The sequence below is a fragment of the Cricetulus griseus genome, chromosome 6, assembly GCF_003668045.3.
Source record: "Cricetulus griseus strain 17A/GY chromosome 6, alternate assembly CriGri-PICRH-1.0, whole genome shotgun sequence".
Taxonomy (NCBI): Eukaryota; Metazoa; Chordata; class Mammalia; order Rodentia; family Cricetidae; genus Cricetulus; species Cricetulus griseus.
The window spans coordinates 57,547,712-57,562,518 of NC_048599.1; the positions used below are offsets into that span (position 1 = coordinate 57,547,712).

At 37.8% G+C, this 14,807-nt stretch overlaps 1 protein-coding gene across 3 annotated transcripts in view; it reads left to right on the plus strand.

Annotated features, from left to right (window-relative positions):
- Ubr1 (ubiquitin protein ligase E3 component n-recognin 1) overlaps window positions 1–14,807 on the plus strand; it is a 123,726-nt gene that overhangs the window by 77,893 nt on the left and 31,026 nt on the right. For all 3 annotated transcript variants that reach the window (XR_003486564.2, XM_027422093.2, XM_035447131.1), the window contains 5 exons: window positions 2,139–2,344; window positions 4,517–4,610; window positions 5,578–5,727; window positions 9,865–9,962; window positions 11,914–12,007. Coding sequence is in view for 2 of the 3 variants with exons in the window: in XM_027422093.2 (XP_027277894.1) it covers window positions 2,139–2,344; window positions 4,517–4,610; window positions 5,578–5,727; window positions 9,865–9,962; window positions 11,914–12,007 (642 nt within the window). In the remaining variant the exon portion in view is untranslated. The remainder of the gene's footprint in view (window positions 1–2,138; window positions 2,345–4,516; window positions 4,611–5,577; window positions 5,728–9,864; window positions 9,963–11,913; window positions 12,008–14,807) is intronic.

Consider the following 14,807-nt stretch of genomic DNA (forward strand, 5'->3'; position numbering starts at 1 on the left):
AAAAGACATTTTCAGTGTTGATGAAGGCATATTTCTCAATCTCTTAATTTTTTTGCCTTAATTCCTTTTTCTATTTACTACTTTAATTATAGCTATATTACTATATTTTCATTTTGAAAATCAAATGGTAGAGGTAGTAAATCTAAAGTTCCTTTGGATACTTGACCAAATCCTAGGTCCCTTTCTGCCATTTGTGGTTATAAGTTTTATATGCGTAACGTTGCATTCAGGAGGCTAAAAGAGAAGATGAAACTTCAAGGCTAGTACAAACTACAGTGGGTTGGAGACTAGCCTGAGCTACACATAAGTGAGACTTCATCTCAAAAAACAAAAAGGCTTTGTGTGTATATGTCAGGATTTTTTATTATACTATTACATGCAAATATAAGTAGTCACAAAATTATGTGCTTTTAGGTTATTCAGCCTTTTGTTCTGTTTGCATTAATGATATGTACTTAGTATATCTAAGGATATGGGGCTACATGTTACTGTGAGATGTTCTACATGATTTTAATTCACTTACACTGATGAGCATTTGAGTTATTTACAGTTTATATTTACAGCTCCATATTTTAGGGAGCTTCTTATATAGTTTTGCCAGTCACCTGGGCTAGTTAAATCATGGTCTTACTACTTACCAATCCATGAGTACCTCTATGCCTCAGTTTCTCCATCTGGAAAAATGGAGGTAATTATAGTCCTTACCTCATGTTTATTATAAGAATTAAGTGTGGTCAGGCGGTAGTGGTGCACACCTTTAATCCCAGCACTTGGGAGGCAGAGACAGGCGGAACTCTGTGAGTTCGAGACTAGCCTGGTCTACAAGAGCTAGTTCCAGGACAGCCTCCAAAGCCACAGAGACACCCTTCCTCAGAAAAAAAAAATTAAGTGGGGGGGGGTTAGGGGGAATGGGGACAGGACATATAAAGTATGTAAGTATGTGAAACAGTGCCTAGCATAACAACCAAACCATTATAAACACTTGCTTTTATTTGTATTTTATTATCAAGTATATCTATAGATCATAAGGATTGCTACATCATTAAGATTTATTAAGGTTTAAATTTTTGTAGTTTTAATAACTACTAAAATAGAATTAGAATCCTAAATGTCTAATGAGAGGGATTAGATAAAGTATTATGATATAGTAGCAATATTAGTCTTAGGCACCTATTTCAAATGTTTCTAAGTAAATCTTAATTCCTGACAAATTAGCAAAGGTATAAACAAGCAAAGCAGCATTTATTTATTGATTTGTTCATTCATTCATTTATTTGGTTTTTCAACACAGGGTTTCTCTGTGTAAAAGCCCTGGCCATTCTGGAACTCACTTTGTAGACCAGGCTGGCCTTGAACTCACAGAAATCCACCTACCTCTGGCCTCCCAAGTGCTGGGATTAAAGGCATGTGCCACCACCACCCAACAGTAAGGCAGCAAATTAAGTGAATAAATCTTTGTATATACCACGATGTTATTTGTACAATATATATATTATAAATAGAAAACAGGGGCTGGAGAGATAGCTCAGAGGTTAAGAGCACTGGCTTGTTCTTTCAGAGGTCCTGAGTTCAATCCCCAGCAACCACATGGTGGCTCACAACCATCCATTATGAGATCTGGTGCCCTCTTTTGGCATGCAGGCAGAATAGTGTGTATATACATATAAACCTTAATAAATAAATAAATAAACCTTAAAAAAAAAGACCCCCCCCAAAAAAGACCAAAATAAATAAATAGAAGCCAAACTAGGAAGAAATAAGCAAGATTAATAGTGGTTACATTGTCAATATAATGCTTTTTATTTTCTTCTTAATACTTTTCTATATTTTACACTTTCTTTGAGAGATGTACTATATATTTGTTATTTAAAAAAAAAAGAAATGGCCCCAATTTTGTTGCTATAGTAAATAAAATAGAATCATGACATACATACTATTCTGTGATGTATCTCTTCATGTATTTAGAATAAACTGAATTTTTTAGTTAGAAAATTAACTGCTTAAAACTGGAAAATTCAGGGTGGATTTTTTAAAGTAATATTGCTATGTATAATCTTGTTTGTTTACTTAAAATGTACCAAAATGTAAACACAATGACCAAAACATATGACCTCATTTCTGGTTGTTTCTTCTGGTAGCGCTACAGCATTCAGTGACTGCTCCAGAATTGCACTGGGTCCTAAGCGGGGCCCAGCTCTTACTGAGAAGGAGGTGCTGACATGCATCCTTTGCCAAGAAGAACAAGAGGTGAAACTAGAGAACAATGCCATGGTGTTGTCAGCCTGTGTCCAGAAATCCACCGCCTTAACCCAGCACAGGGGCAAACCCATAGACCTCTCAGGGGGTATGTATTGCTTACTTAATCTACTTTCAGCCACTTCTTTTCCTGCCTAATTCTATGTGATTAGAATTACAATAGACATTGAAAGAGTTTTAGCAGTGAGGTTGTGTATGTAAGTCCTGTTTGGTTAGACCACATATTCATATGTGAAATAGATTAGGTTCTTAACTTTTGCCACTTTGGCTACTTGTCTTTTTTTTTTTTAATTAGATTTTTTTTTTAAGATTTCATTAATTTCTTATGTATACAACATTCTGCTTCCATGTATATCTGTACACCAGAAGAGGGCACCAGATTGCATTACAGATGGTTGTGAGCCACCATGTGGTTGCTGTGAATTGAACTCAGGACCTCTGGGAGAGCAAGCGGTGCTCTTAACCTCTGAGCCATCTCTCCAGCCCCTACTTGGCTTTTTTATTAGTTTTGAATTTTGGTAGTTCTTGGTCACATTGCTCGATCCATCTGTTTTTGACTTTTATTTTTTATCTTGCTGAACCATTTGAAAGTAGATTACAGGTCTCATAACACTTCATCTCTAGGTATTTCTGAATTCATTTACCAAAACTGAGGACAATCTGTTATATACTTATCATACCATTATCATTTTTAAAGAAGGAATATCATATATTTAAAATCTTTATTTCTATATCTGTTCTTAAAATGTCCTCAGAGGGGAGGCATTTTTCCCCTCTGATATAGGGTTTCTCTGTAGCTTATACCAGGCTGGCCTCAAAGCCACAGAGATCCCTGTCTTTGCCTCTTGAGTGCTGGGATTAAAGGCATGCACCACCACCACCTGGCAAGGCATATTTTTTAACCAGAGATCTAAACATATTTCTAAGATCTAACAAATTTGATGAAGTTTCTTTTAGCTGGGCATGGTGGCTCATGCTTGTAATTCTAGCACATGGAAAACTAAGACAAGAAGATTGCTTCTATTAGATGGAGGTGGGCCTGGCCTACATAGTGTGTTCAAGGCTAGTCTAAGCTGCACAGTGAGACAATGTCTCAAAAACAAAGCAAAATAGAAATTTATTTTAGTTTTAATGTAGATTATTCCCTTGTCCCCCTTTTCATAGCAATAACTGTTTTGATAAATGCAGACTAATAATCATATCCAATGTTTCACATTGTGAATTTATCTCTTTGCCTTATGATTAGAAAAAGATTTACTTCAGGTGTTGTGGCGCACGCCTTTAATCCCAGCACTCCAGAGGCAGAGGCAGGTGGATCTCTGTGAGTTTGAGGCCAGCCTGTCTACAAAGCTACACAGAGAAACCCTGACTTGGGGGAAAAAAAAAAGAAAAGAAAAACATTTACTTCATAAAATTTTAACTAGGTAACACAACATGTTTATTAGAAGCTATTTGCTTTATTTTTTAAATTCCCTTGAAGTAATGATGATGATAATAAACTAACATTTGTTAATACTTAACTGATTAAATCCTTACTCGATCCTCACAGCAACCTTACGTTAGATACCATTTTATTAATGAGGGGTCTGTGGCACAGAGGTGTCAGCCGGCCTCAGGCCATGAGTGATGCAATGATATCATAATTTGAAGTCCATGCTCTGCTTTTTTTCTCCCTCCTAATATTGTCATTTATAGTAGCTAGAGAGATGGCTCAGCAGTTAAGAGCATTTACTGCTCTTGCAAAGGACCTGGGTTCTCCATGATGGCTTGCAACTGCCTACAACTGTAGTTCCTGAGGACCTAATGCCCTCTTCTGGCCTCTTTAGGAACCAGGCATGTACATGGTACACAGATATACATACAGGCAAACACTCATAATAATAAATCTTCTTTATAAGTTGTCATTTATTCACATTATTCTTTCAAATTACAAATGCAAATTTGTTTTTGAAGCATAGAAAAGCCACTTCAACCACCAATATAATGCAGCTTGAGCCTACTGTTCAAAATTACAGTGTAAATGAATATCATAGAGTTGTTTAATCCATACAAATTCCAGAATGTAACATGATAGCCTTGCTGCTTCCCACCTTTTTTCTTAGTATTGGGAAGATATATTCTGCTGTCATTGTTATACTTGGGCATTCTAAAGAAATAAACTTTGTGGTTAGAATTTTAGATCTGAACACTCCTTTTCTCCACTCTACTTCCTTAACACTCTAGAAAGTATGTGCTTCTCATTCATGTCTTTCTGAACCAGAAACCCTGGACCCTCTCTTCATGGATCCAGACCTGGCATATGGAACTTACACAGGAAGCTGTGGTCATGTAATGCATGCGGTGTGCTGGCAGAAGTAAGTTCTCCCTCTGACATGTTCTTGAAAGACTAGGAACATTGACATTCACTGCATGCCACAAAGAGGCATGTTTTCTCATGTCTTGTTTCTGTTTTTCTTACTGGAGTAATTAAAGCAGTTTTAATTACTAATCCATTTTGCATGGTACTAATTATATTTTTATTCATTGTAAGCCTTAGAAATTGATGTATATAGTTCCTAACTTAGTATTTTCAGGGTTAGGAGTGTAGCTTGGTAATATAGCATGTACTTAATATGCATAGTGTGCGGCCCTGGCTCGGTTCCTAGCACTGAAAATGTATTTGCTTCCACAAATTAAACAGTACTAACACTATTTGCTGCTAATCTTGCAAGAGAAGCAGTAATATTTATTTTTAAATTATCAAAACTTAGACTAAGGCGGTGGTGCACACCTATAATCCCAACACTGGGTAGGCAGAGGCAATGGAACTCTTGAGTTCAAGGCCAGCCTGGTCTGCAGAGCCAGTTTTAGGATAGCCAGAACTACCCAGAGAAGCCCTGTATCAAAACAAACAAAAACAATAAGTATCTTTACAATATGACATTCTGGTTTTATCTTGAGAAAAGATAAAAATTTCAAAATGTAATTTCTGATAATTTTTTATGCAGTTTACTTATTTGTCATCTGATTAAAAACATAATTTTCCAATGAAAGCCCTCAGTGCCATAGATGACCCATTGAGAGTCTCCAGGTATGTCCACTTGCTGTTAAGGCAGGGGCAAGTTAAGATTCAGCAAAGTATTCAAATTTGTATCTGCTGTAATGTGTTTTCCAGTTTATCCATACCCAAAGTGGAATTCTGTTTCTTCTAGAATTATATACATATTTTTGCATATAAATTCTAAAGATACTTATTAAGTCCAAAATTCTAGCCCTTTGTAGTTAAAGTAGATCAAAGCCACATGAGTTATTCTAAGTGGACCGGCATCTTGAATTTTGCAGGTATTTTGAAGCAGTACAACTAAGCTCTCAGCAGCGCATTCATGTTGACCTGTTTGACCTGGAGAGTGGAGAGTACCTGTGCCCACTCTGTAAGTCTCTGTGCAACACTGTCATCCCCATCATTCCTGTGCAGCCTCAGAAGATCAACAGGTGTGTGCATGTTAACCTTTGTTCAGGTACTTGTTTCACATCGTCCTTTTTCTTTTTCTTGTTTTTTTTTTTGAGACAGGGTTTGTCTGTGCAGCCCTAGCTGTCCTTGCTCGCTTTTGTAAACCAGGCTGGCCTCGAATTTGCAGAGATCCACCTGCCTCTGCCTCCTGAGTGCTGGGATTAAAGGCGTAGTCTACCATTCCCCAGCTTTTGTCCTTAACTTTTAACTTGCTACAATTCTCATTCTATAGCTTGCATTGTGTTTGCTTTCAGATGAGATTAAAAACCCATTTACTTAAAGCAGTGTGTTATTCATTTGTCTTCCACTGACCATCAAAGCAGTAAAACCACAAAGATACAAGTCGTATTTGTGATCTGTACAAAAAGTTAATGATAAAAATAAATAAAAGTATTACATTGATCATATCTTTGAATAATGTGTGAGCATTTAAAATTTAAAACTTTATATTTTTACAGTCATAAACACAGTTTAACAGATATCACTAGTTCTTAATAATTATTAGAACATTTCATTATATATTTCCATATTCTTATTGTTTTACTGATAATAACAATATTATTGTCTTAGCTAGGAATGGTGGTATACATCTTTAATGCAAGTACGTAGGAGACTGAGGCAAAAAGATCTCTGAGTTTGAGATCAGCCTAGTCTATGTGGAAAGTTACAGCCTAACAAAAGCTAGATAGTGAGACCTGTCTCAGAAAAAACAAAAGTTATTCTTAAATTATTTCAAAATCAGTAAATTTGTAATGATAATTCTGTTCCTCCAATGAAATGGTTTTACTGTCACTCAGTGTTGGGTACCTCCCTAGCACGTATAAGGCACCACAGAGTTTATGTTCTTTACAACAAAGTTATATGAAAGTGGTATGTTCAGCAAACAGAGTCAAGAAGTAGTCGCTTTACCTCTATCTACTATTCTAAGTCATTGAAAACCCAGCTTGGGAATTTTCTTATTCATCATATTGGGACATGTAATGTCATCTTATGGGAACAAGGAAGTGTCAGAAAGATTTGTACTTCATTTATTGAATAATTGATAAGCTCTGGACAATGTGCCATGCAGTTGTCATGTTTTATTTAATTCTCTCGGTAATCTACTGAAATTGATACTGTTATTTCCATTTAAACATAAAGAATTGGATAGAGGCTATGAGTGGCTTTTGCTTGTTCCAAGAGAGATTCAGGATCTGAACCCAGACCTCACTTCTAACTTCTGAGGGTGGGAAGAGATGTTTGCTTATTTGTTTGGTTTGGGATTTTTGAGACAAGGCTTTTCTGTGCAGTCTAGGCTATCTTGAGCTCATGAATCTCTTGCCTCAGCTTCCTGAGTGCTGAGATTAAAGGCATATACCACCACGCCCAGCCTCTTCCAACTTTTTGTTCCCTACATAAGCTTTTTATACAGGGCAATTTCCCAAAGTAAATACTTATCTAATTGCTCTCTAAAATTTTAAAGGAATGCTCAGCAACTGACTTCCTCAACTTTCTTTTCTTTTCTTTCTTTCTTTTTCTTTTTCTTTCTTTTTTTTTTTTTTTTCCCGAGACAGGGTTTCTCTGTGTATGGACCCTATCCTGGCACTCGCTCTGGAGACAAGGCTGGCCTCGAACTCACAGAGATCCCTGTGCCTCTGCCTCCTGAGTGCTGGGATTAAAGGAGTGAGCCACCAACGCCCGGCCTTCCTCAACTTTATATATATATATGATTTGTTTTTATTTTCAGACACACACACACACACACACACACACACACACACACACACACACACGGATTGGAGTGTGTGCATATGTGAGTGAAATTGCCTTCAGTGCCCAGAAGTGAGTGTCCTATCACCTGGAGCTGGTGTTGCAGGCAGTTGTGAAATATGGGTACCAAGAACTACACTCAGGTCCTCTGCAAGAACAGTACATGCTCTCTACATCTCTCTAGCCCCCAAACTAACATTTTGATATAAAACATTATATAATAAATTTATCAAAAACTGGTCTGGGGAGATGCTTCAGTTGCTTACTGTGCAAGTAGAGGATGTGAGTTCAAATCTCTAGAACTCATGTCAAAAACTAGTCTTTTTAGCACATATCTGTCACCCCAGCCTTCTGTGAAGAGATGAGGGCTGGTATAGGAGAAACTCTGGAAGTCTGTGGGCCAGCTAGCATTAGCAAGCAACAAAGAGATTATCCCAAACAAGTTAGTAGCAAGAACCAATAGTGAAGGTTGTCTTCTGATATCTATATATGTATTGTGACATGCACACACCTGTACTTACACATATGAATACTTACACATACACACACATCATGTATACAAAAGTTTTTTTTTCTAAAGCTCATGTTAGTTTTTTTTTTTTTTTTCAAGTCATGACTAGTCATAATACACTTTAGTTTTAGAGATTCAGAAAGATTTCTTAGGTCAAATTTTGGTAGGTATTCAAATTTGGCACAGTTCATTTTATATTTTACTTCTTTCAAGAGTACCCTTTCACCAGGCATTGGTGGCGCATGCCTTTAATCCCAGCACTCGGGAGGCAGAGGCAGAGGCAGGCGGATCTCTGTGAGTTCGAGGCCAGCCTTGTTTCCAGAGTGAGTGCCAGGATAGGGTCCAAAGCTACACAGAGAAACCCTGTCTTGAAAAACAAAACAAAACAAAACAAAAACAAAAAAAATAAAGAAAGAAAAAGAGTACCCTTTCAGAGGTTGGGGAGATTAAAGCTCCCTGATTAGGAACACTGACTTGGTCCTGTGTTCACTTCCCAGCAACCACATGCAGCCACATGCTGGCTCACAGCCAGCTGTAACTATAGCCCTTGAGTTCCCAATGCCCTCTTCTGCTGTGCAGCTGGCCATGTACACAAAGCACCCCATATAAATTAAATAAATGAATAAATAAATAAACTTATAGTTGTCTTTTATGGGTCATGCATTGCATGAAGGAGAAGCTTACAATGATCTAGTATGAGATGCTTAGCTGTGAGAAACACTAAGGAAATCCTAGGCTCTGGCCAGGCCTGGCACTATACACAGAATTTTCAGGTGGCTCATCCTTGAGATCTGAGTGAGGGATAAACAGTTGTTTTTTTCCAGAGGAAGATAGATTTAGAATGGGGTCATAACAAGAACACAGGCCCCTAATGGGTTGGAAATTTAGTTCAGGGTTAAGGCTCTGGGTTTGGTCTTCAGCTCCAGAGTAAAAAAATAAGACAAAAATTTGTCAGTGGTGGTGGCACATACCTTTAATCAGAGGCGGGCAGTTTTCTGAGTTCGAGACCAACCTGGTCTTCAGAGTGAGTTTCTAGGACAGCCAGGGCTACACAGAGAAACCCTGTCTTGAAAAATCAAAACAAAGGGTGTTGGTGGCGCAAGCCTTTAATCCCAGCACTCGGAGGCAGAGGCAGGAAGATCTCTGTGTGTTCGAAGCCAGCCTGGTCCTCAGAGAGAGTGCCAGGATAGGCTCCAAAGCTACACAGGGAAACCCTGTCTCGAGAAAAAAAAAAAAAAAAAACCCCTAATTAATTAAATTTAAAAAGTAAATGGGAAAAGAACTCTTAAGAGGCCATCAAAGTATTTATGTGAGGGACAGTAGGTCTTTCAGGAGGATAGTAGAGACAGAAAGAAGTGATCAACTTGGGATATATTATTAGAACCTGAAACCTGTGGACTGAATGTAGAGGCATCAGGTTGTCAATGACATCACCTAGTAGTTGATGAGTAACCAAAGTGGTATTTTCTGTTTATTGGAATTTTATTACTTCTCAGTGATAGATGTATGGTTGTGTCTTAGTCATAGTTGTCAACTCCATTTTTTTTTTGTCACATTTCCCATAATGTTAATGATATGAAGGAACTTAATGTTTTACTTTTACTTAGCTTTTGAGATGAGGTCTCACTATATATCTCTTGCTGGCCTGGAACTCTATATAGACCAAGCTGGATTTGAACTCATAGAAATCTGCCTGCCTCTGTCTCCTCTGAGTGCTAGGATTAAAGATTATGGCACCATGACCCACAGAATTTGATGTTTAGTATATCCATTTATTCAAGGAAAGACTCTACAAGCTTAGCTCTGCAGGTTGACTCTGTAACTATTGAACCAATCGTTTCTAAATGTTATTTTGCAGTGAAAATGCAGAGGCACTTGCTCAGCTATTGACCTTGGCACGGTGGATACAGACTGTTCTTGCCAGAATATCAGGTTATAAGATGAAGCATGCTAAAGGTTTGTGGAAGTCTATTTGTACTAGATGTGTGAAAATTGTTTCTAAATGTTTAATTTTTTAGATTTAATTTTATATTTATGAGTGTTTTGCCTATGTGTCTGTCTATGCAGCAGTTGTGAGTCTGGTGCTCTTAGAGGCCAGAATAGGACATTGATCTCGAGAACTGAAATTACAACAGTTGTGAGCTGAGTACTCTGGAAGAGTAGCCAGTGCTCTTAACCTCTGAGCCATCTCTATAGCCCCTGTATTGTGCTAAAATATGGCTTAAAAGTACAGATTTGAGCTGGGCGTTGGTGGTGGCGCACAGCTTTGATCCCAGCACTTGGGAGGCAGAGGCAGGCGGATCTCTGTGAGTTCGAGACCAGCCTGGTCTGCAAGAGCAAGTTCCAGGACAGCCTCCAAAGCCACAGAGAAACCTGTCTCAAAAAACCAAAACCAACCAAATAAACAAACAAAAGTACAGATTTGTTGAATATCAGGAAATAGAGATTTTGAGTCCAAGACTTTTTGGCTCTCAGTTTACTCAGTTTAATCATTTTTCATACTGGGAAACACTATTATGTAATATATTGCCTTAATATTAATAACAGAAATATGGTAATACTGTTACCTTGTGTAAATGTATTTTCAGCTGAATGACAAGTGTTGCTATAGAGAGATGCTTAGAAAAATAAAATTAAAAGGTCACTTAGAATGTTTGGGGAAGAGGGGTTAGGGAGATGACCCCATGATTAGAGTGCTGCTGTGGAAGCAGGGGTCTGCATTTGGGTCCCCAGCACCTACATAAAAGCAGGTGCTGCAGGCAAGGGAGTAGGTGGATCCTAGGAGGCTGATGGCCAAAATGGCGATCCCCAGGTTCAGTGAGAGATCCTGTTTCTAAAAATGAGGAGGAATGTGATAGAGGCAGATGCTTTATGTTCTCCTCTGGCCTTCTCATGGGAGACATGTGGGCTCATGAGCCTGTATGAACATATGTACATACATGCATATAAACCCCATCATGTGCATACAGCATTTAGTGAAGAAATATCTTTATAGGCTATAAATCAGTGAATAAAGGCAAAGTCCACTTTGTATTGTTTGGTTTTGTGTGTTGGGGAAGGGTTCTTGCAATCTTGTCCAGGCTGCACTGCAACTCCTGGACTTGAGTAGTTCTCCTGCCTCATCTTCATGACTGGAACTATACACAGGCACCACCACAACCTGCTTCAAAATTTTATTTGAGGAACTTTCTTGGTGGCAGGAGAGAACCAAGTCCCACAAGTTGACCTCTGAACTGCACATGTGCCACATATGTGACATGTATGCACATGAACAGAAACCTACATGTACTCCACACTAAATAAAATACAAACGCAGTTTTGGTTTGGTTTGGTTTTTTTGAGATGGGATTTCTCTCTGTAGCCTTGGCTGTCCTAGAAATAGCTCTCTTTGTAGACCAAGCTGGCTCACCTGTCAGAGATCTGCCTACAAATGCAGTTCTTAAAATGAAAGAAAGAAAGAAAGAAAGAAAGAAAGAAAGAAAATAAAACAAGGAAAGTTACTGATGAGACAAAATACTCATTACCTATTAGATGAGAGACCAAAATGCATGAAGCAGCACTATATGATGTCTTTAAAGGGGGAAAAACACACAGCATCTATGTACTTGTTTGTTTATTTGGGGGGATTCCAGACAAGATTTCTCTGTGGCTTTGGAGCCTGTCCTGGAACTTGCTCTGTAGACCAGGTTGGCCTCAAACTCACAGAGATCCGCCTGCCTCTGCCTCCCAAGTGCTGGGATTAAAGGTGTGAGCCACCACCCAGTATTATGTGTGAGAAATTCAGGGAGATTATTTACTGCTTAATAACATTTCTAAGGGGATCATGTATGGCTTACACAGCTAAATAATTGATTGTTAGGCTAACCTTAGTCGTGATTTTTATTTCTTTTTCCACTTAATATGTAAGGAGAGATTCCAGCAGTTCCTGTCTTGTTTAATCAAGGAATGGGAGATTCAACTTTTGAGTTTCATTCCATCCTGAGTTTTGGAGTTCAATCTTCGTAAGTATCTAAAGAGTTTGTAAAGTGGGGTTTCATAGCACACACTCAGGAGGCAGATTATAAAGATGAAAATTGGAACTAACCTTCTTTTTTTTTCCTTTTCTTTATTTATAAAACTTTATCCATTTTTTTCTCCCTAAAGTTTTATATATATTAGTAAAATTAGATGGTTTGCATTTTAGAAAATTGTTTTTGTTTTATGTGTGTAAATGAGTGTGCATGATTTGGACGGGGTCACATACCATGCTACCCAATAGGGGTACGAGGGCATCAGTGGGTTCATTTCTCTCCTCCCACCCTTAAATGGTTTCTGGGAACAAACCCAGACTGCCAGGCTCCACAACAAGCACATTTCTCCTCTGAGGATGTGCCCTGCCTCAAGGTAAAAAACAAAGCTACAAGAGGATCAGAATTTTAAGACTTCACTTAATGTTACATTTAATTTGCCTTGTGGTTTTCTTTATGTCATTCTACCCTCATTTTGTTTTTCATGTATAAGTGAAATGTCCTAATCTACTTCAAAGTTATAAGAAATACTTTGAAAAATATATAATGTCTAAAAGGAGGTATTATTTTGTGCATATTTTTTCTGCTTAATCCTTTTTCATATTGACTGTCTTGTTGCTATTCGAATACTTGTTAAAAATGAACATTTATAAAATCATAAATTGCCAGGTGGTGGTGGCACATGCCTTTTTCCCAGCACTCAGGAGACAGACAGGCAGATCTCTCTGAGTTCAAGGTCAGCCTGGTTGGTGTACAGAGCTAGTTCCAGGACAACCAGGGCAACACAGAGAAACTCTGTCTGAAAAAGAAAAGAAAATGATAAATTATCACTCCAAGTGCTTGGTATTATTAGGAGTGAGGAAACACACACACACACACACACACACACACACACACACACATAAACACACACAAAATCAATGCAGAAATACTTTTTATACCTTTTCATTCTTTCTCTTGTCTGTAAGTGGAGTTTCTTTCCTGCCTAGTCCCACGGCAGTGGGGGATTGCATTGAATTTGTAGATTGCTTTTGACAAGATTGCCATTTTTACTATGTTGATCCTACCTATCCAAGAGCATGGGAGATCTTTCCATTTTCTGGTAGCTTATTTCTTTCTTTAAAGGCTCAAAGTTCTTACTATACAAGTGTTTCACTTGTTTTGTTAGCATTACCCCAAGATATTTTATGTTGTTTGTGGCTATTGTAAACGGTGATGTTTCTCTGATTTCTTTCTTGGCCCATTTATCCTCTGTTTATAGTAGGGATACTGATTTCTTTTTAGTTAATTTTGTATCTTGCCACTTTGCTGAAGGTGTTTATTAGCTGTAGAAGTTCCCTGGTAGAGTTTTCAGGTTATTTATGTAAACTATCATATCATCTGCAAATAGTGAAAGTTTGTCATCTTCCTTTTCAATTTATATCCCCTTGATCTCCTTTTGTTGTCTTATTGCTCTAGCTTAGAACTTCGAGTACAATATTGAAGAGACATGGAGAGAGTGGGCAGTCTTGTCTTTTTCCTGATTTTAGAGGAATCGAGTGGAGTTTCTCTCCATTTAGTTTGATGTTGGCTGTTGGTTTGCTGTATATTGCTTTTATTATGTTTAGGCATGTTCCTGTTATTCCTGATCTCTCCAAGACCTTCATCAGGAAGGGGTGTTGGATTTTGTCAAAGACCTTTTCAGCATCTAGTGAGATGGATATGTGGTTTTTCTTTTTCAGTTTGTTTATATAGTGTATTACATGGATGGATTTTCATATGTTGAACCATCTCTGCATCCCTGAGATGAAGCCTACTTGATCATGGTGGATGATTTTTCTGATGTGTTCTTGGATTCGATTTGCCAGTTTTGTGTTGAGTATTTTTGCATCAATGTTCATGAGGGATTTAATTTTGGTTAATGATATCTATCCAGAAAATTATCCATTTCCTTTAGATTTTTGAATTTTGTGGAGTATAGGTTTTCAAAGTATAACCTGAAGATTCTCTGGATTTCCTCAGTGTCCATTGTTATAGCCCCCTTTTTCATTTCTGAGTTTGGTAATTAGCATGCTCTCTCTCTGACTTTTGGTTAGTTTGATAAAGGTTTGTCTATCTTGTTGATATTCTCGCAGAACCAACTCTTTCTTTCATTGATTCTTTGTAATGTTTTCCTAGTTTCTACTTTATTGATTTCAGCCCTCAATTTGATTATTTCCTGGCATCTACTCCTCCTGGGTGAGTTTGCTGCTTTTTGTTCTAGAACTTTCAGTTGTGCTGTTAATTCTCTAGTGTGACTATTTTCCAGTTTCTTCATGTAGGGACTTAGTTCCATGAACTTTTCTCTTAGCACTGCTTTCAAGGTGTCCCATAAGTTTGGGTATGTTGTGTCTACATTCTTGTTGAATTCTAGGAAGTCTTTAATTTCTTTATTTCTTCCTTGACCCAGGAATGGTGCAGTTGACATTGTTCACTCTCCATGAGTTTGTAAGGTTTCTACAATTTGTGTTGTTGAATTCTAACTTTAAACAACGGGGATCTGATAGGATACGGGGGGGTTATTCCAATTTTTTTTGTATCTGTGGAGGTTTGCTATGTTGCTGAGTATGTGGTCAATTTTAGAGAAGGTTCCATGTGGCACTGAGAAGAAGGTATATTCTTTTGTGTTTGGATGGAATATTCTATAGATGTCTGTTAATCCAAATTGGGCCATAACTTCTGTTAATTCCTTTGTTTCTTTGTTTAGTTTCTGTCTGGTGGTCCTGTCTAGTGGTGAGAGCAGGGTGTTGAAGTCTCCAACTATAAGTCTGTGAAG